The sequence below is a fragment of the Aedes albopictus genome, chromosome 3 (assembly GCF_035046485.1).
Source record: "Aedes albopictus strain Foshan chromosome 3, AalbF5, whole genome shotgun sequence".
Classification (NCBI taxonomy): Eukaryota; Metazoa; Arthropoda; class Insecta; order Diptera; family Culicidae; genus Aedes; species Aedes albopictus.
Genome location: NC_085138.1, coordinates 276,548,572 through 276,574,648, shown reverse-complemented (window position 1 = coordinate 276,574,648; position 26,077 = coordinate 276,548,572). Strand labels below are relative to the sequence as shown.

At 39.4% G+C, this 26,077-nt stretch overlaps 1 protein-coding gene across 1 annotated transcript; it reads left to right on the top strand.

The window, feature by feature from the left end:
* Positions 1 to 20,697: 20,697 nt before the first annotated feature.
* LOC109420401 (ribosomal RNA-processing protein 8) lies at positions 20,698 to 22,457 on the top strand. Its single transcript, XM_019694730.3, has 4 exons — positions 20,698 to 20,874; positions 20,933 to 21,411; positions 21,911 to 22,147; positions 22,207 to 22,457. The coding sequence occupies exons 1-4, from the start codon at positions 20,800 to 20,802 to the stop codon at positions 22,418 to 22,420; spliced, it is 1,005 nt and encodes a 334-aa protein (XP_019550275.3). The 5' UTR covers positions 20,698 to 20,799; the 3' UTR covers positions 22,421 to 22,457.
* Positions 22,458 to 26,077: the final 3,620 nt, after the last annotated feature.

Sequence of the window (26,077 nt, the reverse complement as noted above, 5' to 3'; positions counted from 1 at the left end):
GTAAAAATTATGTTAATCTGAAAACTAAATAATAAAATAAATATATAATAATCAAACATCGTCGGTTATCGGTAACACTCATGCGCCCAACCAGTGTTCCAGCTACCCCATGTTTACCTATCCATTCAACAAAAGCACTCCTACAACCAAAAACCCGGTGCACAATCAGTTGGAAAAGTGCTTCAATTTTTAAGGACAAGTCGATGTGCGAGAGCTTTTAGCTGCACACAAAAGGAGAGCCAGCATGCAGAACGGAACACACTCACTCAGACGGAAAAATAACTGTTGAAAGATATCCTCATAAATAATGCAATAAAATCGGCGAGCGCGAATACACGTACATACGCTTTCCCTGTTCGGTTTTCTATGCTGGCTGGAGGTCCTTGAAAGTGGAGAACCGACAAGAAGTCATATTTACATAAAAATGTGTTTATGATGCTCCATCGCTTTCATATAAATGGCATTCCGATGCTACACAGCACTTTAAATATTTTAATAGGAAAAGAGCAACCTGATGGAACACTATTATAGGTGGTGGGAGTAGTATTCTGTAATAATGTCATAAAGTTTCATCAGACATGATTGAAAGCTGGCCAATAATGCATCATCACGGGCGACTGCTCCTGATTTGATCATTACATTTGACGTAGCATCATGTGCATCGCGATTCAATGGTGTAAATCTCACTCACTCTTCTCACACTTCTTACTTCTTACTTCTTACTTCTTACTTCTTACTTCTTACTTCTTACTTCTTACTTCTTACTTCTTACTTCTTACTTCTTACTTCTTACTTCTTACTTCTTACTTCTTACTTCTTACTTCTTACTTCTTACTTCTTACTTCTTACTTCTTACTTCTTACTTCTTACTTCTTACTTCTTACTTCTTACTTCTTACTTCTTACTTCTTACTTCTTACTTCTTACTTCTTACTTCTTACTTCTTACTTCTTACTTCTTACTTCTTACTTCTTACTTCTTACTTCTTACTTCTTACTTCTTACTTCTTACTTCTTACTTCTTACTTCTTACTTCTTACTTCTTACTTCTTACTTCTTACTTCTTACTTCTTACTTCTTACTTCTTACTTCTTACTTCTTACTTCTTACTTCTTACTTCTTACTTCTTACTTCTTACTTCTTACTTCTTACTTCTTACTTCTTACTTCTTACTTCTTACTTCTTACTTCTTACTTCTTACTTCTTACTTCTTACTTCTTACTTCTTACTTCTTACTTCTTACTTCTTACTTCTTACTTCTTACTTCTTACTTCTTACTTCTTACTTCTTACTTCCCGAAAACGATCAGGCAATTTATAAGTTGCACATTAAGTGTTTGGTAGTCCTTTATGTATATGGACAAGTATATTTTAGAGATTAGTCTTTATTTTGGCAATGATGTTATAATTATTCACTGTTTCCTAGAGAGCTTTTTCCTAGAGAGTTGCTTCCATTTGTTATTTGTTCTCAGATTGCGACCACCATTTCTATACGCCTTTTTCAAGAGCCTGTGCAGTATTGTTGGGCACCACATACAGCTCGATAATATCAGCAATTTATTTTTTACGACATCAGATATCTTTTCATCGTGCCATTTTATTGATGCTAACGAATATGTGAATATGATTACCATCGAGGCAAGTGTATCTTCTGCTGCCTCCATATAAAACTTGGTAAGTTAGTTTTTCTATCATGAGACCTCTCTTTTATGGCAGATTGAATTCTCATTGTTTACGGTGCAGTCACATTCATAAGAGATGTTGAGTTCTCTCCAAATTGTTAACTTTTATGTGCCATAGCTGCTCAATCAAACAATCGCCATGTCGTTACTTGAAATACAAAACAAAAACAAAGGAGTGGATCAAATTCCTTTTTGTCCACAAAAAGGGTCATCCCGTTTCATTGCATACTGTGGATCAACGATATTAGATACTACAGGGGGAGGCATTTAAGAAAGGTAACATTTTTTTTCTTGCACAAAAAATTTCATCATACTGTATCTCTTAATAGAGTGCTTTTTGTAATGAAGATTCACCCCGTGCTGCTTGTCAACCTACTATATGCGCATCATTGTACAAATTTGAGATCGATTGATTAATCTTTCGCGAAGTAAATGTGCTCTAGTAAAACACTATTTAATAAAACAACTTATTTTTGAACTTGAAAAACTAGGAGTGGGTAATGTCTGAGACATAACCGCAATGTTGACGTAGGACAAAGGCTGGAACGACTTTTATATTCTCATAATACAATGTTTGTTGTTATGATAATACAAATGGGTGGACTGATGTGTTGAGTAAAGTTGTTGTGTGATCGATCGCTTTCGCTGAACGCATTCATAACCCAACAATCATTTTTGCTGTATAAGAGTAAAACAAATCACTCTTAAGCTAACTTAAGCTCAAGAAGCTGTTATTCAGCTTGTTCGGTTACTTGGGAAGATTTTGACTAGTTCAAGAGTTATTTCGTTTTGAAGAGAAATGATCAATTTACTCTTCTACGAGAGAATTTTCATCGAGCGGATAAAATAATTAGATAATTGAACGGCGTTAGATAGATCCTTTTAATTGAAGATTAACGTGAAACTCTTTCAATAATACGTTGTTTTCATCTGCGAAGAACATATTAGTGGCTGACTTCACTATTGCTGAACTACCAAGCTTTCAGTCTGTCGCTTTTAATTACCGAAACATAACTCTTGAGAAATCATTTTCGCTGATCCTGGAAAAGACCGTTTATAAAACGGAAGATTTTTGCAAGACAATTATTGCATGAATTCATCACGCAATGCGAGTTGATTTTACTCATACTGAATGCGGCCGTTTGTTGTCGTGGATGAGATTTCTGGTGCTGCCACCACGATAGCCGAGAGTCATCGCTGAGTTTGTGTGCAGCTGCCTAGCTGGGAGGTGACATCTCCCTTCTCCTTTACTGATCCAAGGAAAATGACGAAAGTTAACAGAGGAAACAGCTGTTATGCCCCTAGATTAGCAGATGAAGCTCCTCCCATTCGGCGGGCTTTCCAGTTTATTCCGTTTGCATGACCCGCCCACCTTGTGTCAGACGCTTTAAACGACTAATCAACCGTTCTTTGAGACAATTTCTAATCGAACGGATGAACTAACCGAAGTATTGAAAAGTTGAGATCATTTTAATTCGATAAATATTAGAACGAAACAATGTTTCAGGCACAATTTGTTCGAATAAGATACTAGAACAATTAGAACAATTAGAGGCCGGCTATACTGTTGCTAAGTTTTCAGTCTGTCGTTTTTAATTATCCGATTCATAATTCTGGAGGAATCATTTTCGATGGTTTTAAGGACAAGGTATTTGGAGTACATAGCTCAAAATTTCTAGAGCACCGTTTTTTAGAAACGTTGATCGGATTTGGATGAAAATGCATCACGCTAATTGTTCAGTGGTTGTCAATAGCGTGATGCATTTTAATCCAAATCCGTTCAACGGTTCTAAAAAACGGTGCTCTAGAAATTTTGAGCGATGTACTCCAAATACCTTGTCCTTAAATAATAGAAGATTTCGGCAAGACAATTGAAAATTATCCGCACTGAATGCTGGAAGCCGTCGAAAACTGCCATCGCTTACTGCCGTGGATGAGATTCCTGGTTCTATCAGCTAAATAGCCGAGAGTCGTCGCAGGATTGGTGCGCAGCTGCGGAGGTGACATTCACTCCCTTTGACTGATCCAACAAAAATGACGGAAGAAAACAGAGGTCACTGCTTTTATTCCCCTTGATTAGCAGATTAGGCTCCTCCCATTTGGCTGGCTTTCCAGGTTATTACGTTTGCATGACCCGCCCCGAGTGCTCCAGACGCATCAAGCAACTAATCAACCGAGAAATGAGCAAATTTTCATTGAACGGATAGAGTAACCAAAATATTGGATAATTTCGATCAGTTTAATTCGAAAAATGTTCAAACTAATTTTAATTAAACAATGTTTCACGCAAAATAGTCCGGATAGAATAATGCGCTGTTAAATTCCGGGTGGAATCATTAGGCCATTAGTGACCGGCTTCATCATTATTGCTGGGCCACCAAGTATTCAATCTTTCACTTTTCAGTTGCACTACACTTTTCTCGTTCGATGAAATGAAATTAGCTGATTCACAAACTCTTAAGGAATAATTAACGGTGGTCCTGAACATGACCACCTGAACATTTGACGAGTTTAGGAACGAAATGGCATGAATTTACCATGCCACGCAATGCGTGTTGGTTTTCTCCGTGCTGAATGATAAACGCCACCGAAAACTGGACCGCCGTGGATTACAATAATGACCAGTTTCACTATTGCTGGCAACGATGCTCTGTCTTTTGCTTTTTGGTTGCACTACATCTCGATTGATGTTGGAAATTATCCAATTAACTCTTGAAGAATCATTTTCGATGGTCCTGAAAAGGACCGGTTTGAATAATGGACGATTTTGATTCATTCACAATGCCACGCAATGCGTGTTGGTTTTCTCTGCGGAGTGCGGAGAATGCTGGACGCCGTCGAAAATTGGCCCACCGCGCCGCTGCCATGGATGCGATTCCAAGTGCTATCATCAGCACGATAGCCGAGAGTAGTCGCTGGGTTGTTGTGCTGCTGCCTTGCTGGAGATGACATCCACCTCCAATCTCCTTGACTGATCCAACGAAAATGACGAAAGAAAACAGAGAACAATGCTTTTATACCCCTAGATTAGCAGATGAAGCACCTCCCATTTGGCTGGCTTTGCAGTTTATTCCGTTTGCATGCTACAGACGCTTCAAACGATTAATCAACCAAGAAATGAGAAAATTTTCATTGAACGGCTAAAGTAACCAAAATATTGGATAGTTGAACCACACTTTTCTCGTTCGATGGAATGAAATTATCTGATTCACAACTCTTGAGTGGAGCGGACCTGGTGTGATGGTTAGAACACTTGACTATCACGCCGAGGACCTGGGATCGAATCCCACTCCCAACAAACTCACAAAAAAATGTGAGTTCTTCCTTCGGAAGGGAAGTAAAGCGTGGGTCCCGTGATGAACTAACCTAGGGCTAAAAATCTCGTTAATACAGAAAAAAAAATCACAACTCTTGAGGAATAATTTTTGGTGTTTCTGTAAAAGACCGTTTGATTAATTGACGATTTTAGGGAAGAAGTGGCATAAATTCACCATGCCACGCAAGGTGTGTTGGTTTTCTCAGTGCTGAATGATGGACGCCACCTGAAACTGCCCCGCCGCTTGCTGCCGTGGATGAGATAAATCACCGGCTTCACTCTTGCTGGCAACGAAGTACACCTTTCTCGATCGAGGGTGGAAATTTCTTCAATTAACTCTTGAGGAATCACTTTCGATGGTCCTGAAAAGGACCGTTTGAATAATTTGGCATGAATTCATCATGCCACGCAATGCGTGTTGGATTTCTCCGCGCCGAAAACTCGCCCGCCGCTTGCTGCCGTGGATTAGATTCCTGGTGCTATCAACCGAGAGTCATCGCAGTCGATGTGCGGCTGCTTGCTGGAGATGACATCTGTGGGGTATGAACAAAGCTGAGTAGCATTTCCCATGCGTGTATTTCCCCTAGCAAGCATCAGTGACAGCCAGCACCATGACGGGGTCGTCGTCAGTGTGACGCTGCCTCATTGACGAGTGGACTGTTGGCGGAGCAAGTTGCCATCACCGTGAGGTTCCGTATTATGCCAAGTGATTCTACTGCAGTTTGCTAAGATGGCTGGGAACGGATTGTTCCAGTGAGTTGCCCGGCATTCACATTGGCGATCCTGCCAGGAGTGCATCATAATCAATAACAAGTTAATCATAAAATAGGTAGAATCACTTGGCATAAAAACAGTGAGAGAAAACAAATCGTTTTGGTGTGTGAAGTGTGTGGTGGTGCTGCAAACACAGTGAAGTGGGTGTTGCAATTCTGCGGTTCCTGACGAAAGCTAGAGCGCGGAAAGTTTTTGTTTTTCCAACCGCGTTCTGTTTTAGCCTTGGTTCTAGCACAAACACATGAACAAAGGCGCGGTGACGTGGTTGATTTTTGTTGTCGACTGGTAGCACGCTGTGGATAGGTGGTCGGTCGATGATTGCATGCATGTTTTTTCATGTTCTTGCTCGGCATGGATGGTCGTGCTTTCGTTGATTCCTCGGATCGTACATGCTCGTGTTGTCGCTCGGTTGAACGGTAAATGCAAACAGGTTGATGTGCATGATGATAGAGGTGTTTGACTATTGTGAATGTTGCCGTAAAATACTCGTGGGTTGGTTTTTGCTCGGGTTTTCGGTTGGGCAAATTAATGGCGTGTTGAACCGCCGAAAATTTTTCTGCATAAGGAAAATGCAGGGACGTGTAATGAAAACCGTCCAAGGAAACGGCATTTTTGGATAACCGCCGAAAATTATTCTGCATAAAGAAAATGCAGGGACGTGTAGTGAAAACCGTCCAAGGTAAAGGCGTTGTTGGATAACCGCCGACAATTTTTCTGCATAAGGAAAATGCAGGGACGTGTAGTGAAAACCGTCCAAGGTAAAGGCGTTGTTGGATAACCGCCGACAATTTTTCTGCATAAGGAAAATGCAGGGACGTGTAATGAAAACCGTCCAAGGAAACGGCATTTTTGGATAACCGCCGAAAATTATTCTGCATAAAGAAAATGCAGGGACGTGTAGTGAAAACCGTCCAAGGTAAAGGCGTTGTTGGATAACCGCCGACAATTTTTCTGCATAAGGAAAATGCAGGGACGTATAGTGAAAACCGTCCAAGGTAAAGGCGTTGTTGGATAACCGCCGACAATTTTTCTGCATAAGGAAAATGCAGGGACGTGTAATGAAAACCGTCCAAGGAAATGGCGTTATTGAAAAACTGCCGAAAACTGTTTGCATCAGGAAAATGCAGCGATGTGTAAAGAAACCCGTCTAAGGAAATGGCGTTGCATGATAACTGCCGAAAGCTGTGCGTGAGGAAAATGCAGGGACGTGTAACGAAAACCGCCCATAAAAATTGCATATCGTAAAACAGTTTAAAATTCGAAGTACGCAATGAAAACATATCTACTGAAAATATGTTGTAGAACCTCTTTCGAACTCGTTTTGTAGAATCTATTTTCGTATAATAAAGGACATTTGTGTATTATATATGGTCCATCTGTACCATCACATTGAAGCATTGAAAATGGAGTTGTATGATATACGGAATCTTTAGTCTGATAAATCTCAAATTCGTTAATCTCTTGTTTTTTTTTCTTTTTTGACAAATAATTCTTACAAAATATGTTCGTTTTCGTTGAATGCGTCGAATTTTCGCAATCGTGAATAACTATTGATTTGAGTGAGAGAAAAACAGGGCCGGCTACATAACGAGACGTGCGCTTGAAGGAGAGAAGACGCATCATCCAACTGCGTGTGTTATAGTTATTTTTATTGGAGCTCGGCAAAACCCCATAGATGATCGGTTAGCATTGCAAGTTATCAATCAAATGATATAGGTTCGATATTAACAAAAGTGCGTTTACTAAACAAAAAAGTAAATGTGGCCATTCGTCTTAATTCTTGTATCTTGAAGTGTATCTTGTTGCATTGGTGCCATAAGGATGAAGAGAACGAAATTGAGGGTTTGAGCGTAAAAATAACAAGCCTGCTAGTAAGAAAACTTTTTTTTTCGGAGAAGAGGGAGAATGTGGGGTATGAACAAAGCTGAGTAGCATTTCCCATGCGTGTATTTCCCCTAGCAAGCATCAGTGACAGCCAGCACCATGACGGGGTCGTCGTCAGTGTGACGCTGCCTCATTGACGAGTGGACTGTTGGCGGAGCAAGTTGCCATCACCGTGAGGTTCCGTATTATGCCAAGTGATTCTACTGCAGTTTGCTAAGATGGCTGGGAACGGATTGTTCCAGTGAGTTGCCCGGCATTCACAACATCCTACCTCCTTGGCCGATCCAAGGTAAATGAAGACATAAAACAAAGGACACAGCTTTTACACCCCTAGATTAGCATATGAAGCTCCTCCCATTCGGCTGGCTTTTCAGTTAATTTCGTTTGCATGACCCGCCCTTCATGCTCCAGACGCATCAAACGATTACTCAACCGAGAAATGAGAAAATTTCCATTGAACGGATAATGTAACCAAAATATTAGATGATTTAGATCATTTTAATTTGAAAAATGTTAGAATTGAAAAACTTTTCACGCAAAATGGTCCGGATATGATAATGCGTTGCCAAAGTCCGGGTGGAACAATTAGGCGTCATAATTGTTGCTGACTGAGTCACCAAGCATTCAATAATTCACTTTTCGGTTATACTACACTTTTCCCGTTCGTTGGAATGAAATTATCCGATTCACAGCTCTCGAAAAATCATTTTCGATGGTCCTTAAAAGGACCGTTTGGATAATGAATAATTCTAGGAAGAAAATTAAATGAATTCACTATGCCACTATGCGTGTTTGTTTTCTCCGCACTAAATGCTGAACGCCGCACAATGGCCGGAAAAAGATAAAGTTCGGCCAAAACTCTGTTTATGTGTTTAATCGAAGTTATAGGTTGTCTAGATACGTTATATAGTGTTTTTAGTGTTTCAAAAGGGGTTTCCAAAAATTACGTAACTTCAATAATTTAAAAAACGGTATAAGTCAGTAAACTCAACATTTTTTGCGTTTTTTGTTAGAAAATCAATTTGAATTCAATTAAATGATCAACTTTCGATCAAATCCAATCAAATTTGTTCAAAACGTGTAAAAAGTGTGGTAAGATAAATTTTATTTAAGTTAAAAATAGAAAAATAACATAAACTATATGGAAAAACATGACTTTTTTAAATGGCTCTAATTTGAAAAACAGCAATTTTCTGCAAAATCTTTAAACGTTTTTATGCAGCCCTAAGCATGATGTTTAAGATGTACTATTCGAAATTGCGGCGACACGTGACGACATTCCATGCGATTTGATTGCATTAGCTATAAGGTACAAGCATTTTATATGCTTTAGCAATCACCACAGTAAAGCTTGCTGTAAATCAACAATAGTAGCGCCACTTTCGACTTTAAACCTACTTTAATGGTGCCTATATGACAAAACAACTTTATATCGCATGTCATATAATACACTATAAAGCGAAAATAATGTTCTATATAAAGCGTCATGGTTACTTGGGGACCGTTTGAATAATGGACGATTTTGATGAATTTACAATGCCACGCAATTCGTGTTGGTTTTCTCCGCGCTCAACGCTAGACGCCATCGATAACTGGCCCGCCGCTTGCTGCCGTGAATGAGATTCCCGGTGCTATCAGTACGATAGCCGAGTGTCGTCGCTGAGTCGATGTGCCGCTGCCCAGCTCGAGGTGTCACCTCGACGGTGGTCGAAATGGAACTGACGAACAGCTCTCGCATGATCGCATTCCTTCCTGCATCGTAGGTAGTTGCCCCCACGATGCGCACCAATCAGAAAGCGTTGGTAGACTGAACGAGAAAATTAGTCCGCTACCCATATTTATAGATTTCAGCGATTTCAATGTCTAACTTTAAAACAACTTTTCAACTATTTATCAATGATTTTTAGGTTCACCGAATATTACAAATTGAACGTGGGAGTTTCATCTCTCGGATAACGGGATTTGTTTATCATTTCATTCAGTGGGAAAGATACTGTGAGCGTTTAAAATCTTTCACTCAAACGTAACGCTCTTGGTTTCATAAATTTTGAAATGACACCGGGTATAGAAAACAGAGACGTAGTCCTACGTCAAAAAGATATGATGGATTGACACTTTTTGAATCTATCTCGAAAAAATGTGATTTTATTCTCTACCTTTGTTCTCAAGATATCTCTAATAAGATAAATGACAGCCTACTTGGATTAACGAAAGATCACATTTAGTAATTTTTGTGTTGTACTGCATATTTGATTTATTTTCCTCTATATGGGTAAAAATGTCAAACCGGTATAACTTTATTCGTCGAGAGAAAATAAAACATTTTATAGCGTCGTATCAAGTATCAATATATTGTTGGTAAACGTTGAAAATTTTATTTAATTTGATCAACTGGTTTCCGAAATATGACAGTTCAAAAATTAGTTGTCTAAAAATAGTGTTTAACCAGAACGATTCTGTAAATTTTCGAAATTGCGTAATTTCCATCGTACACCGATTTAACGTTTTTTTTTAATTTGATAGTTGGCCAACTGCCCAACCGTGCGCTTGCATCTGTTTTGTTCGAGTTTGACGTTTGCTTACTACCGCCACCTAGTTGGTGGTCGGTCCAACATAGTCCTTTTAGCATTGGGCGGATATGTTTCCGTGACCATGATTTGACTCGAAAAATGTTCGAAGTGTAACGTCTGCTTGTTTGTGCTATAAGTTCATCAGCTAGTTGTGTATCAGTGGTCCAAATATGATGTATCGGCCAAAAGTTTGGGGTTACTTTCGTAAAACATGAAGAAGTGATTTGTTGATATCTTTGTCATCTTTCATTCAATTTAAATTCTTCTTGGCTTGTTTGATACATAATGAATGGTACTTGCTGCATAAACTCAGAAATAAATAAAGTCATTAATGAATATTTTCTATGCAAAATTGCGGTTCGACTGGGTTCATGCATTAACTTACTAAATGTGTATTAGTTGAGCAAAACTATATACCATTTAGTTTTCAAAATGCATATTTTTTAGTACTTTTTGAAAAAATGGTTCCTTCTGATTTTTTTCTTAATTTTATGCATTTTATGTATAAATTTAAGTAAAATTTCACCTCTCTTTAGGAGTTTCAATTCAATATAATAAATCAATGAATCAGCAGTAAAATTTCAACATGAGGCGTTTCTAGCTTAAAAATAAGTTTATTTAAAAAATAAATGGAATCGTTTTGACAAAGTTCAAAATTTCAACATTCAATGGTTTTGCTGAGAATCCATCACTTCTCATAACTTGCTGGACTCTATAGATGAGTAGCCTGGCCCATGAGCAATGTTCCAAGTTCGCATCCTCATATCTTGAGCCACCAACAGGAACCTGTCCACGGTGTCAATCTGTGCTCTGCAAAGAATATGGTGTAATTAAATATGGGATAAGGATAATCTTCATTGTCACGTTTTTGTTTTGCTCACCGCGCCATTTTTCAAAAAGCGCTTCCTACAGATATAGTATCTCCGTATCACTGCACTGTATCCCTTATGCGGAACTTGTCGAGTTGTACTAATACAAATATTACAAATATTTATATGCAAATTTTAAAAGAATATAACGAAAGCGGAAAATACAGATACAGAATTTATAACTGCTGCGCTTTTCTTGTAAGTTTCCGCCAATCAGGTGTTTGGAAATTATGCATTCTCTCACTTAAATTCATTTATGCATTCTTATTATGAAATATATGCACTAAGAGTCTATTTTTTAGAAATCTTTATGTATAAATGCAATTTAGTAACGGAATGAATGAAAAATAGTCATTTCATGAATATCCTTATTTCTGAGTGTAGACATTCAACCACAGAGAACAGACGTCTATCTTCGCGTTCTGCCTTGTGTAAAACTTTGTAACGGTTATATCTGAGTATGTGGTTATGCTCCCGTTGCGTGGCGCTAGCGTCCCATCGCTTACATTGTTGTTGTGTTGTCATATTTGTTTCCAGTGCTCGCCGTTTTTGGCCGTTTGGCGCTCGTGTCGCTTTGTGAGCTAGTGTATTTTAACGATGAACATTGCCATCGTGGGGTCAAATCGACTTTATATGTGGGGCAGTCTCCGTTGGTGGCGTTGAGGTACACTTAAATCCTTTACACACGATTTCGACGTATTTTTGTTCGAGCTTAAATGTCTGTTTTCTGTGATTCAACCACGCATATTTGTTGAAATTTACATACAAAGACTTAACGTAAAATTGCATCATTTTTGAAATGTGCTGAAATGTGTTAATTTTACATAACATTTTTATATACAAAAATCGTTAAATACGTTAAGTTAAAGACATCAAACGTAAATTTATTTAATTATCTTTGAAATGAGCCAAAAAAAAAGTAAATTGAATTATAGATGACGAAGATATCACCAAATTACTTTTCCATGTTTTACGAAAGTGACCCCAAACTTTTGGCTGATACATCATATTGAGGGGTGACCCCAAACTTTTGGTCGATGACATGAAGAGTTAATTTACTTAATAACTTTTTTCCTAGATTTTTAAGCTAAGTTCGGTAAAAAGCAGTTAAAAGCTTATTGATAATAGGTTATATTACCGCTCTCACCTTAAAATTTGGTCGACCCAATTTCCAGCGACACTGCCGTAAGTTTATATTCATTTTTAAGAAAATTTGGCAACTGTGGGTTAAGTTAACATACAATATTTTTTGAAAAAGTTTCTTTTAAATCATGTTCAAAGTTTCTTTGACTTATTATCTTTTGAATGAGACCTAGGGTTTTGAAATCAGACGCAAATTGGCGGAGATATGAGCCTAAAAAAATACATGTTTTTGAGGGGGTGACCCCAAACTTTTCATCGGGAGTGTATAAGCTCCGAAGCACAGACAAACAGACGTCTCACTCTACTCGCTCCTCATCGTTACCCTTTTTAACGGTTAGTTCAAATATTTTGTAGTTTGCAAATCACTCGGTCACGGCGCTCGCATCGTTTTTGTTCCTGTTTGACGTTTGCTCACTACCGCCACCTATTGAGTGGTTTGCGTAACACACCCTAATTAGCATTGGGTGATTGTGTTTTCGTGACGATTTTTATCGCAATTTGTTCCAAGTGGTACGTCTGTTTGTCTGTGTCCGAAGTGTTGTCCGCCCTATTTTAGAAAATCCTCAGAACAATTTTGGCAACTTGGGTGAATTCCACTCACCAGGGTGCTAGGCCGCCATTTTTAAGAATCCAACATCTTGTATGTAAACATTTGTGTATCCACAAAGCATTCCATTGTTGATACACGATAGATGTTGGCTCCTGTCAGATGCATTAGGTGGGGTTGCCACATACGTGATTCCACCAATGTGTCTCAGATATAAGGCGCCGTCCATAAATTACGTAACGCTCTAGGGGGAGGGGGAGTACGGCCAAGCGTTACGGCCCATACAAAAAAATTAGGATTTTCATACAAAAGAGCGTTACGGAGAAGGGATGGGGTCAAAAAGTTTCGATTTTAGCGTTACGTAATAAATGGATGCTGCTCAAGATGAATCTGTAAGCCTATCTATGATACTGTTCAATGTTGAAATTTCCTAGTCACAGTTTTGTAGCAAGTCATCCTTTTTGTCCCGTGCACCAATGTGAGACTCAGTTAGAAATGGCTTGAGAAATGGAATGCGTTAAATATCATCATTAATTAAACATTCCATGGAATCAGATTAGCATACAGCAGCAGTCTGGTAATTGCATTCGAGATGGCTTTCACACCGCGTGTATCGCTTTGCTTCATGAACATTCGTTCTGCCGTCAGGTTGAATCCACATGCTCCATGTGATTGCGAAGGAATCAGGATTTAAGTAGTATGTCTGTTTGTCTGTGGTTTAGCTAGGTCGTCATAATCAGTAGAGGTAATAAACTAATGTCGTTTTCGTTTTTGCGGTGGAGCTACACCGGTGTAGCCCTTTTGCACCGAAAATGTTCGTTTTTGATTTTCGTGCTACACCGGTGTAGCACTTTTTCTGCACCGCCCAAGATAGTGCAGCACTCAAAAATTCGAGAGTGTAGCAGGTGCGCACCGTGTCCACCAATCAGCGTTTGCAAAGTTGTAAATATTTTGGTTTTTATTTACGCACACCAACGCAACTGCACCAAAAATGTTCGTTTTTTCAGTGAAAAGTGTAGCACGAAGTGGTGTAGCACCGCCGCAAAAACGAAAACGACATAAGTTTATTAACTCTATTTCATAATCGCACCATGCTGAGACTTAGCATGGTGCGATTATGAAATAGAGTTAATAAACTTAGTGTGGTGATGTGGGGAGTGCCCTCTCTCCCATCTTTCTCTTTCTCGTGTTTGTTGTAAAGAGTTAGTAAGAAAAATAAAAAAGCTACACACGGTAGTGCATTAAACTCGAATTTTTATATCAAAAGTTTGTGATTCACAGTATCGTTCTGCACTTATTGTATTTCTTATTATGTATTCTTGAGGTTCTGCAGTTTGAGAAATTACTGCAGAAATCATTGATGCAATTTAAAAATATGCTGGAATGCTTGGATAATTTGACGATTTTAGCGTTACGTAATAAATGGATGCTGTCCAACTGTTAGATCGGTGTACGGTGGGAATGTTACGTCTGTTTGTCTGTGGCTCAGCGCTAACTCAGAACATCCGGAAGTATAGCAGCAGCCTATCCTGATCAAATATTTTAATAGGGCACTGCATGAAATTATCTCCTTCTCTTTCACTCTTACAGAAATTTTAAAAGGTCCCATTAGACGTAACAAATATTTGGTCAAACAACTCCAACAAAAAACCAACGTAACGTGAATCATATTTAGCAACATTGGATAAATGTCGGATTTCAATGGCTTATATTCGGCATTATGGGCGTATGGCAAACAGTCTAATGGCACCTTAAACTTCGGATTTAGCAGTATTCATGGCTTAAAATTCAGATAATTGCCCTGTCCAAATTATATATTATACCTGAGGGTGTCCAAGACATGGTGTCCCAAATGCAATTCTAACAGGCGATTGGCAATTGTGATTTTCTCAGTTTCAAATGCTTTCGTTAAGGTTTTTGTCACCAGGAACTCAAAGTACAATCACAGACAAACATACGTAACACCTTTAACCTTTGTGGGCTTCGTGGCCGTGCGGTTAGCGGCGGCAGTCGTCTAGGCGTTTCGTAAGCCTCGGAGTGTGGGTTCGATTCCCGCTCCAGTCGGTGGAAACTTTTCGTCAAACGAAAAATTCATCACTGGGCCACTGGGTGTTCTGTGTCGTGTCCGTTGTCTAGTGTAAGTAATGTGTTCAGTCTGTGCAGCCTCTGGCTGAAGACGGTGTAATAGCCTTTTTTTTTTTTTTTAACGATTTTCATGGAAATGCATCGCCCAGTTCACACTACCATCACCTGGTGGAAAAATTGCACGAATCACTGTGTTGAGAAATATCGTCAACAGAAGGCGCTAGTGTGAAACGTCAAATGCATAGAAAAACGATGTGCACGCCTCTGGTTGTGAAAGCCACAACTATGAAAATTTAAAATCTGGACGAACATTTGAAAAGGGCCTATCTGCTTTGCGTAAACAAACATGTTTTTGTCTCTGTAGGGCCCATCTGCATCCACCCACGCACATCAACACCCTTAACAGATAGCTTGAAGAACACTCTTTCTGATAAGGGTGTTGATGTGCGTGGGTGGATGCAGATGGGCCCTACAGAGACAAAAACATGTTTGTTTACGCAAAGCAGATAGGCCCTTTTCAAATGTTCGTCCAGAAATGATCGTGAAAAGCGTGGTCGATCAAAATTTCACAAATGTTACGTCTGTTTGTCTGTGGTACAATCATATTATAAGCGTATTAGAAACTTTGGAAAATAATCAATAGGCTCCTAAAGTCCTATCGGGATTCTTGTTTTAAACCACAATATATGGTTCAAGAGTACATATTTACTCATTTTTTGACGTTTTTATTAACCATTAGTTGAAAATATATAATTTTTATTTTTTTAGCCTTTTGTCTCGTCCCTAGCTTATAACACATAAGGTACACCGGGGCAAGTTGAAACGGGTGGGGCAAGATGAAACAGCGGGTTAACATGATGTTATCCAATGATGGGAAACAGCTTGAATATCATAACACATAGTTTTTGATTCAAACAATCTTTTGGCGAAAGAAAAATTTTAAAATTATATTGAAATCTATATCAAAACTTCGCGTTTCATCTTGCCCCAGCCGTTTCAACTTGCCCCGGTGTACCTTACTTTGAGTGATTTTTTTTCACCATGTACACGCTAAGGTCAGTTTACCTATTTTTCTAAAATATGGGTAAATTTTACTCTAATTTGCGTAAACTTTACGCAAATATGAGTAAATAAAACTCATATTTTGCAAAAGTGCACATTCGTATTTATGGGTAATATTTACCCATATTTGGGTTTCAATTAGGTACACATTACCCATATTTGAGTCTTTTTTACCTATATTTGAGTATCATTTACGCATATTTGCGATTGTGCACTTTTTGGAAAAAAGGTAAACTGACCTTAGCGTGTATGTCAGATACACTGAAAGACGTCTTGCGGTTGAAATTACTATTCTGAGGGTCAACATAAATGCACAACGCCACTTGATTTGTGCAGACTGAGTTTCGTTTCAATTCAACAGAATTATGTTTTCAATTTTACCATGAACCCCCGATTCACAATTAAAAAAAGCTTCTGTTGGTAACCGGAATCGAACCAAGAATCTTGAGATCACCAGGCTCGCACGCTACCACTCGGCTATCGAACCGGTTGATATGAGAGGAAACGGAATGCACACAAGAAGCGTTTGTGGGTTGATGATTATGTTTTGCCATAGTAAATTTGAAAACATAGGATTCTGCAAGATGACGTCACGAAGCCGTACACTGACAGTTCAGCGAGCTTGTTTACATGGACTTAGTATAGATGGGTAACTCACTCGCGAATCGACTCAAAGAATCGATTCGCGAAAACGAGTGAGTGAGCCATGACTCTTTTCAAAAGAGTCACGATTCGCTGATGTTCAAAAGAGTTAGTATGACTACGTACTTCATGATGATTCGACGCAGAACATTGCAATCTTTGACAATTAATTTTGTTTCCATACTTATATTATATAGCCGGCTCGCACCAGCGATTCGATTCTTCGGAGAAATTAACGAAAACCTGCGAATCCTGTATTTCACTACGTTATGCTCAGACGTTTGTGAAAATCTCCAATATACATACCATGCAAGTAAATTTTGTACGAAAAGAAGTTGGCTCACATCGGAAATTGACATTTTCTTCAAATCCCGGAAATGAGTTACTGAATCGATCAAAAGAGTCGACTCTTTTTTGAGAGTGAATCGGTAGCGATTCACTCTCAAAATTGAATCAGTTTTCCCATCTCTAGGACTTAGTCTCTGGCGGAGATCCGGCAAAACTGTTTTTCGATTCAATTTCAGTAAAACGGTAATCAGACGATTGGTTTTGTATTAGTAGAGTTGAATATAATGGATATATCCGTATCATAATGGTTTCGGGACGGAAAACGTAAATTTAATTTTCGCCGCTCGTTCAAAATTCTAACACCTTGTAAACAAGCTCGCTGAACTGTCAGACAAAGTGAGGTTAGATCAGGTGCTTGCAGTACCCTATTTCTGTGCTTGTCATAACCGCAAGCCGCCTTTCAGTGTAGGAACACGGCAAAAAATCTGCACGCTTCTGATGGAAGGGAAAAATCCCTTAACTATTCAACGTCCCAATCAACAAGAATAGAAATTCTTTTCCTTTTAAATCGCAATGCTGTCAGTTTTGATTTGAGAACCAAAACAAACCCATCGAAGAAATAAACTGAAAATTACTTCGAGTTGCACTAATGTACAAAGCAATACAATCCAAAGGGAAAAGCTGTTGATTTGGTAATTACTGTTTTGGGCATGAAAGTAAATATAGATGACAGGTAGTAGAAAGTATTTCGCTTCGATTCGCACCTAATCATCAGATGTGTGGTAAAGCAGAAGACCGTGAATCTCAAGGTCCTGGTATCGAATCTTGGTGTTGCGGGAGTACACTTTTTTATTTTGTATTTTGAAATCAAAATATTATCAACAATGAATTGAAGTGCACTTCCAGTAAAACTGAAGAGGCATTGGATGTTCTTTTTCAAATGATATTTAGATGATAACAAATTGTTTGGACAGTAGTGCGAATTCAAGTGCCAATCTGTTCATATCAGTGAATCAAAATTCAATCATCGCGCAACAATAATGACAATGTCGCAACCTGTATTTGTTGCGACAATCCACCCAATGCGACATAAGTTTGTCCCAACTTGAAAATAATAGGATTAACATCGTACACCACGAGTTTAGAGATTTTTAAGCCTTGAGTTGCGATTTTCGAATGGAAACTTCGAGTTGGTAAACACTGCAACTCTGCTGAAGATCTATCATCAAACAGTTTCAACTTTGGGTTAGTAATAATTGATTATTCACGAGTTGAAAAGTACGCAACAAATTCAGCTTCCGTTTTGTCTGCAACAAAAATCTTCGAGATCATGTCGTTATCTGTTACCAGTTGGGATAAAGAGTAATCGTCGCGCCTTCTTTGTTGCTTGTTTTGTGCCTCTTTTGTCTGACAATAGTCTATTTTACGAAACGACAACAGTGTTGATATTGATATTAACACTCACGGGCTTGGGCGCAACCTCTTGTCAAAATTTCATTCATGAAATGAGCGATCAGCTGATCCGAAACGTCTCGTAAAATGGCTCATTCTCTTCACTGGTTCATATCAGAGTGCAGATTTTTTACAGTGAACATTTTTGAAATCCCAGTGCGAAAAATGTCGAGCTCAGTCACACAAGGTTGACCTCAAATGTCAAAGTAGAACTATTTACCATTTTACTTATTTCGAATTTTCTCATTATTCCTTTGTTTTCCAAGTTCGAGTAAAGTACAATTCCGATTAGAATACCATGCTTGATCGTATTATTCAATATAAGCGAGATTTCGTCTTTAATTTTAGGACCCTATTGCTTTTAAGGAACATAAGCTAGGGGATGAATTTTCCAATGTCCAAAATACATGAATAACCCTACGCCAGCGAGCCCAACGTGATGCAGAAGGAAGGTTAAGGTAAAGATATGACAAAGCCATACCTCGAATTTATACACTGAAAGGCGGCTTGCGGTTATGACAAGCACAGAAATGTTTTCAAATTTACTATGGCAAAACATAATCATCAACCCACAAACGCTTCTTGTGTGCATTCCGTTTCCTCTCATCGAACCGTTTCCTCATCGAACCGGTTGGATAGCCGAGTGGTAGCGTGCGAGCCTGGTGATCTCAAGATTCTTGGTTCGATTCCGGTTACCAACAGAAGCTTTTTTTAATTGTGAATCGGGTCCATGGTAAAATTGAAAACATAATCCTGTTGAATTGAAACGAAACTCAGTCTGCACAAATCAAGTGGCGTTGTGCATTTATGTTGACCCTCAGAATATTGAGGGATTTGCACAAAAGTGCACGCGGCCTATCGCTTCCGAAAGGTACAGCCGCGGTTTTCGCTCCCTATTTACTTCATCCTTATGGGAAATAACATTGCGGCATTTCCTACGGTGCGGCTGTTCCTTTCGAAAACGATAGACCGCGTGAACTTTTGTGCAAAGCCCCTTTTTGAAACATTTCAACGACCGCGCGGTGTTTACGTTTCAAGAAATCTGACAATAGTAATTTCAACCGCAAGCCGTCTTTCAGTGTAAAAGCACAAATCTGAAGAACTGAAAGTCGAATTGCGCTGAAAATTTGATTGTTTTTTTACCCGCTGGTGGTGACAAATCGATCAACTTTTCAGCGAAACGCGACCGTCGGTTCTTCAGATTTGTGCCCTTGAAAACGAGCTTGAAAATTCGGGGTATGGCTTAGTCATATCACAGAGAACAGATATCCAGGCTAGAACAAAATTTCATTCGGAAAGTTGTGTAAGGATTTGAATCTTTACTTGAGTAAGGTTGCAAACCAATACACGATGACAACATTAACGCCACCAAACTAGAGATGGGCAAAACAGTTCTTTTAAGGGAACCATTCGCAATTGAACAGTTCCTTAGAAATAACTAGTTCTTTAGAACCGTTCTTCCGTTCAGTAGTTTTTATGGTTGTTTTATGAACCGAAGCTCGACGTTTGCTCGTGTTATTTACGGGTCCACATGAAAAATCAAATCTGTCTCCGCCCAAATAGCAAAGATTTGTGATGTGATACTGTAATATTTACCCATTAATTATCAACTGCCATTTTTTGACCGGCTGCATGTCATGGGAGTACTATTTTGTGAGATGGTTGGGTTATATCATTTACAACATTTGCTATCTCAGAACCAAATATTCGTTCATTGGAAAAACTAAAAGAACAGTTCTGCGAGACTATCAGTTATCTCAATTTTGTAGAGAACGTAGAACTACAGTTCTTTTCAAACGAATGACATCTCTACACCAAACACCATATTGCCACAGTCAGTGGTGAATTGAAACATTTCTAGTGGTGAATTAAATTAGTATGGGAAATTAACCGATTGCAGCGCCACGCTATTGCCACTTGTGTTGCCTATTTCAAACGGTCGTTAAATTCCTTACACAGTTTCGGAACTGGACTTGGATCACCGACGAACCGACGTGACAGCTAGAACAAATAAATTCAAATTTATTGTCCGCGACGCCATGATGAAAAATAGCCGAACACTATCGCCACCTCTATAACGGCTCGCGATGATTTGATAGCTAGACACCGAACCCACGTGTGTTCATATAGGAAACGGTTCGCGTCTGCACTGATTTGACAGAAGCGATCGCTCGCTTCGGCGGTCGACCGTTAAATTTGGGGGGGACACTTTTGAATCGCCACTGTCACGTCGGTTCGTCGGTGCTTGGATGTCTGTTCTCTGTGGTCATATTTTTCTTTTTACTTTTGAATTATTATTATTCTTTTGCTTTAGTGTATAAAACCATGCAGAATCCGTCTTTGCAATGTCAAACACAAGTTTGGCACCACTGGCACAGCCGCGTGTTTTTGTTTTGATCCGCTCGTTTCGATTTTCTCCGTTTTCTCCATGCAGTTGCTCGTGAAACGTTCAAATTTGTAAATTAGTTTGTTGAAATCCATAAAAATTATGGATAAAATATTCCCAGAACATGATTGGGACGACAGCCCTGAATCAAGCAGCTTCAATTTTACTAAGAAAAGGGTTTGTGGTGCGATCTTGTGTTCAGAATATCCAAATAAACTTCAACTTCATTTTTCAGATGACCAAAAAGAAAGATGGAAAAATTAAGGCAAAAAGTGATTCAAACGCTTCTGCTCCCGGACGTTTCGTTCGTGCGCCACCCCCGGAGGAAGGCGATGTCACAGGCGCAAAACATCTTAAACGGAAACCGGCCGAATCAGTTGAGCAACTCCACCAAAACTCGGAAGCAGCTAAGCCGAAGAATCGAAAACGAAAAAATAAAAGTGATCCAGCATCGAAGGAAAGTGCCGAAGGTAAACCGAAATTAGCGCCTGCTACGAAACCCGCAAACTTTCGTGAGAAGTTGGTGGACAGCCTGAAGGGCTCGCGATTTCGGTTCATTAACGAACAGCTTTACCGAACCACCGGAACCGAGGCCAAGCGATTATTCCAGGAGGATCCCAGCGCATTCCAAGCGTACCACGAAGGATACCGACATCAGATTGTCCAGTGGTCGGTCAACCCACTGGATCGGATCATCAAAAGTTTTAGTAAATTGTAAGTTACAAGATTTACGTATTAAGTAAGGTGGACAGGTGCAGGTGAAGATTTGCAAATTTCAGGTTTGATTCTTTTATTGTTCTTGTTCGGTTTAGACATTTTTATACCAGCTTTTTTTTCGGTCGAAATTTGAATTCGGTTCCAGGTGATAGTTGAACATCTTGATTTTGCTGTGGGAAAAAAAAATGAACATTCTGAAACGAGAAGCTAAGGCTTGCACTGCCTATGATCGCATATCAGTCCCATATTTGCTGGGTTTCCTATTCATATGGGATAGTTAGGCGATCCTAGGCAGTGCATAACCAATCTCCCCTTCCCCGTTACTCTAAAATCAAACTTCCGCCGGGATTGATTACTGGCTGGTACTTTGCGAAAGTAAGGATTAAAGTTACAGTTTACGCATTACCCATTGGTAAGACTGCAGTCTTTATCGTGCCAGAATACTAAAGATGTTCTTGATAATTATACATTTTTAATTTACCCTTTGTATGTTCAGACCTGCTGATTACGTTGTTGCGGATTTCGGATGCGGCGAAGGAAGATTAGCGGAAGCCATCGAGCAGAAAGTCTACTCCCTGGACTTGGTTGCCGCAAATAGTAGTGTTATCGCCTGCGATATGGCACACACCCCTCTGGAAACCAATTCCATCAATGTGGCCGTATTTTGCCTTTCGCTGATGGGAACTAATCTGCGCGATTTCCTTCTGGAAGCTAATCGAGTGCTTAAAGTTGGGTAAGAGTTTATTATTGTTTGTTTCTGTTTCTTCTGTAAAACCGTAATTTATTTTTTAGTGGTTTGCTGAAAATTGCCGAAGTTGTGTCTCGTTTCGACAACGTTAAAGAGTTCGTTGATTGTGTTCACAAATGTGGATTCCTTTTGGACAACAAGGACTTGAATCATAAGCTTTTCTACTTTTTCAACTTCAAAAAGGTGAGGTCAGTTGATAAAACGTCCCTCAAAGGTAAGCATTACAGTTTGAAGCCGTGCCTTTACAAGAAACGATGATGAACAAGGTTGTTGAATATATGCAAATTGAACTGTTGATTTCTTGTAGGTTATTGTTAGAGAAATTTCATAACGGTGGGATTCCGGTTTCCGAACCGCCTTTTCCGATGGTAAGAGCCCAATTGATTCCCTTGATTCTTTGGGCTTGAATTATATCTTTCAGGGAGCTTTGATATTAGGCATATGGCCGATGTGCTTTCCAGTACTGATTGAAGTTGCTGAATGTATAAGCAATGGCAAACAGTTCTGTGAATATCAATTCTTTAAATTATCTGATCTGTATTGTACTGAACCATCTCCAGGGAAGGCGGAACTTACTTACTTTCAGTCCTGAGCACCCACGGTTGTGCAGAGGGCCGAATTGAAAGATCTCCATCCTGGGCGATTGCCCGCCATCGTCTTGATCTGTGGCCAGGTCAAATTTGTTGTCGACTTGCTATATTTTGTTGTTGCGGCTGCGTTGTCATGGGCCTCTAGGTCTGCCTCTGCTGCGATATCCTGTAGGGTTCCAATCTAACGATTGCTTGCCGATTTAGTTTCCGCCCCTGCGTAGAGTGTGGCATAGGGTGGCCCAAGCGTTCAATAAATAAACCCTTTTGTATTTTTGTAGGTGACTATATGCCAAACAACTTTGTCGAAGACCGTGAAGTGATCCGACGGCTGTGAAAAAAGTAATACCCTAGGCAAAGTGAGGCAAAGTATTGAGATTTCTTTATTGATATTATTCCTTTACATGTATTGGAAAAACAACAACAAAGTTTATCCTCACTTTACCTAGGGTATAAATTTTTCACAGACGTTGGATCGCTTTGCGGTCTTCGACAAAGTTGTTTAGCATATGGTTACCTACAATAATACCAAAGCGTTGGATTATTGAACGCTTACAGCGCCACCTAGCGGCAAAATTCGAAAACTTAATATTTATGCATACATTTGGCCAAGTTTTCCCATACAAACTTCAAACGTTTTGAGCGCCCCCTTAGGCTCAACCGATTTTGCTCAAATTTTGAACGTAGCTTCTGGAAGTCCAAAACAACTGATTCAGGAGATACGACTTGGCATTTTTCGAAATTTTTGTTTTTCATATAAGTGTGGGCCACCTTAGTGTGGCACCTCCACTTTCGCTCCCGAATTTCTGTCGCTGTCGGCTTTTGATTACATCGACGATGGAGCTCCACGTTGGAGATCCAATTGTGAGGCCACTATCTATCCACCACGGTGGATAGGTCCACTGCCTTCTTAGCTATAGGTACAGTCCGGTTTTTTTTTTACGCGGCCACGTAAATGAAAACTTCATACAAAATTTTCTTTCGTCGTCTTATTTTTGCATGATTCGTCAAGAAATGCTACGAATTTTTTTACGTGTTTTTTTGAATTTTGAACTGAGTGATTTTACGCTGCCTCACCGCATGGCTTCCGATGGAGGAGCATTTCTACTCAGCCGCTGTATGCCAGAACAGACACTGTTTAGGCCGCACCTCCTCGATCTCTAGCTGAAGTCAGAAGAACAACAGTGTTCAGGCTGCACTATCAACTAAGCACACAACTTTTAGCTGGAGGTCTTTGTCATCGCTTGATCCGTGGAAGCATGAGGTAGGAACTTGTGAGGACCAGAGCTATGTTGGAAGCTCTCCTTATCGACTCTCCGTTTTGCAGCCCAGGGAAGGCTGAAGTATCTAACTAATCTGGTTTAACTAGGCTGACCATACATACCGTATTTAACGGGACAGTACCCTTTTAGTATTTCAGACTGAATATTTTAGTTTTGATAGAAAAAAATGTAAGCTAAAATTTTAAAAATTCAAATATTATTTTATTATTATTTAATAAAATAGATGTTCCTTGATTTGAAAATTTTAATATTTTCGTGAGTTAAATCTGGCAGGGAGTTAAACTGCAGTTTCTCGGCTGTTCGGGCTCGAAAGAAGTTGATCATCAATATTAATTTCTATTCCCGATCAGCCTAGATAGCCGTGTAGTGGCGGTAGCAGTTCCTTCAACTGGCTAAGAATATCACTACGGATTGTCTGATCCGGTGGTAAGAGTCCACCAAACAGGCGACCCCTAATTCATGGTGTCATGCGGCTAAATGCGTACTGTGCCTAAGAATGGATGGTTAGGGGGGTCTAATAAAAACCTAACCGCTAACGGTGCCTGTGGAGTACCAGGGCACCCTCCACAGTATTTTGCCCTTGCTGTGTTAAACGGAGCAATGACGCAGTGGACCGTATTTTTCTCCTGTAAATAATAAAAAAAAAAATAAGTAGGTACTTATGCTTCACTTGTTTGGTGGCCCAAAACAAATGAGGCAACCTGTCAAAAGAAGCTAAGTGAGCTACAAAGACTTGCCTATATATCTATGACAGGAGCAATGAAAAGCACTCCATCAGTTGCTTTGGATGCCCTTCTCAATTTACTGCCATTGCATCAATTTGTTAAACTACAAGCGGCAAAAAGTGCCCTGCAGTTTATACATTACAATAAAGTCCTAGACGGGGATCTTGTTGGACATTTGAGGATTATCAAAGATTATCAAGGATTCAAATTAAACATGGACATAAAAACAGTAGAAGATTGGATGATAACGAAGACCAACTATGATGTTCCCTTCAAAGTGGTGAAACCATGTCGCTATGTTTGGGATGCTGGTGGGCCAAGTTTACATCCAGGTTCTATTGTATTTTATACTGATGGGTCCAAGATGGGAGACAATACTGGAGCTGGTGTTTTTGGCCCCGGTATCAGTAAGGCTATACCAATGGGATGCAGTCCCACTGTATTTCAAGCGGAAGTTCAAGCCATTCTAGAGTGTGCCAACATTTGTCTGAAAAGAAATTATAGGTTTGCCAAGATCTGTATTTTTCCCTGGCCAAGTTCGCAGGGGTTGACGGTATTAAAGTGAAGGAGTTTCATTTTTATTATTGTAATGTAGTGTTCTTTAGTGAAACATATCACCTTTTTAACACTTTAATGCGCCTCCAACGGTTCACCACGAACCGGCTGCTGCAGATGGAGTATGGCTGATCATATGCATCAGACATGCTCGATAAACAGGAGGAACCGCCGGGGCTCAGTAGAGTCTATTCCCAAGCAATAGTTCCAAGTCAGTTGGATTTGAGAAGGTTTTGATGATCGTTACAAATCCTAATAAAAGTATTATAGGATTTGTGACAGGTTTTGGAACCTTTTACAGCCAGCTGACTTCAAAATGTTGTTTGGGCTCTATTTCCCACGTTTCTCGGTTGATTTTGATTAGTAATTTATTAATGTCATAGTCGCTTTTTCGAATTTTTACAATGTTAGTTGGTCATATTTTCTTTAAATAAAGCAATTAAAATCGACCAAAGAATCAATAGTGGGAAGGAGATTTGCAGCACTTAATTGTGCTGATAGATTCGAAGCTAACGTGCGAACACTTAAACGCATTGTTGACGTCAATGCGTTCGACGTGACATGTTGGACAAAAACTGACTGCTTCATATTAACTGAACAACGTTACTTGTGTATGACTAGGTTGACATTTCTAGGCTACGCTTGAGAAAATGACATGGTTCATCTAGGTAGGACGGATAGAACAATTGAACGAATTATTTTTAATTATCTCTTAGATGTTCAGAAGTTCAGTTACATGTTTCTGTGGATTTTGGGCCGATGACA

Coding starts and splice junctions, on each gene's coding strand:
- LOC109420401 (XM_019694730.3), top strand. CDS start 20,800: ATGGATAAAATATTCCCAGAACATGATTGGGACGACAGCCCTGAATCA. Junction 20,875..20,932: donor TCAATTTTACTAAGAAAAGG/GTTTGTGGTGCG, acceptor TTCATTTTTCAG/ATGACCAAAAAGAAAGATGG. Junction 21,412..21,910: donor ATCAAAAGTTTTAGTAAATT/GTAAGTTACAAG, acceptor TTGTATGTTCAG/ACCTGCTGATTACGTTGTTG.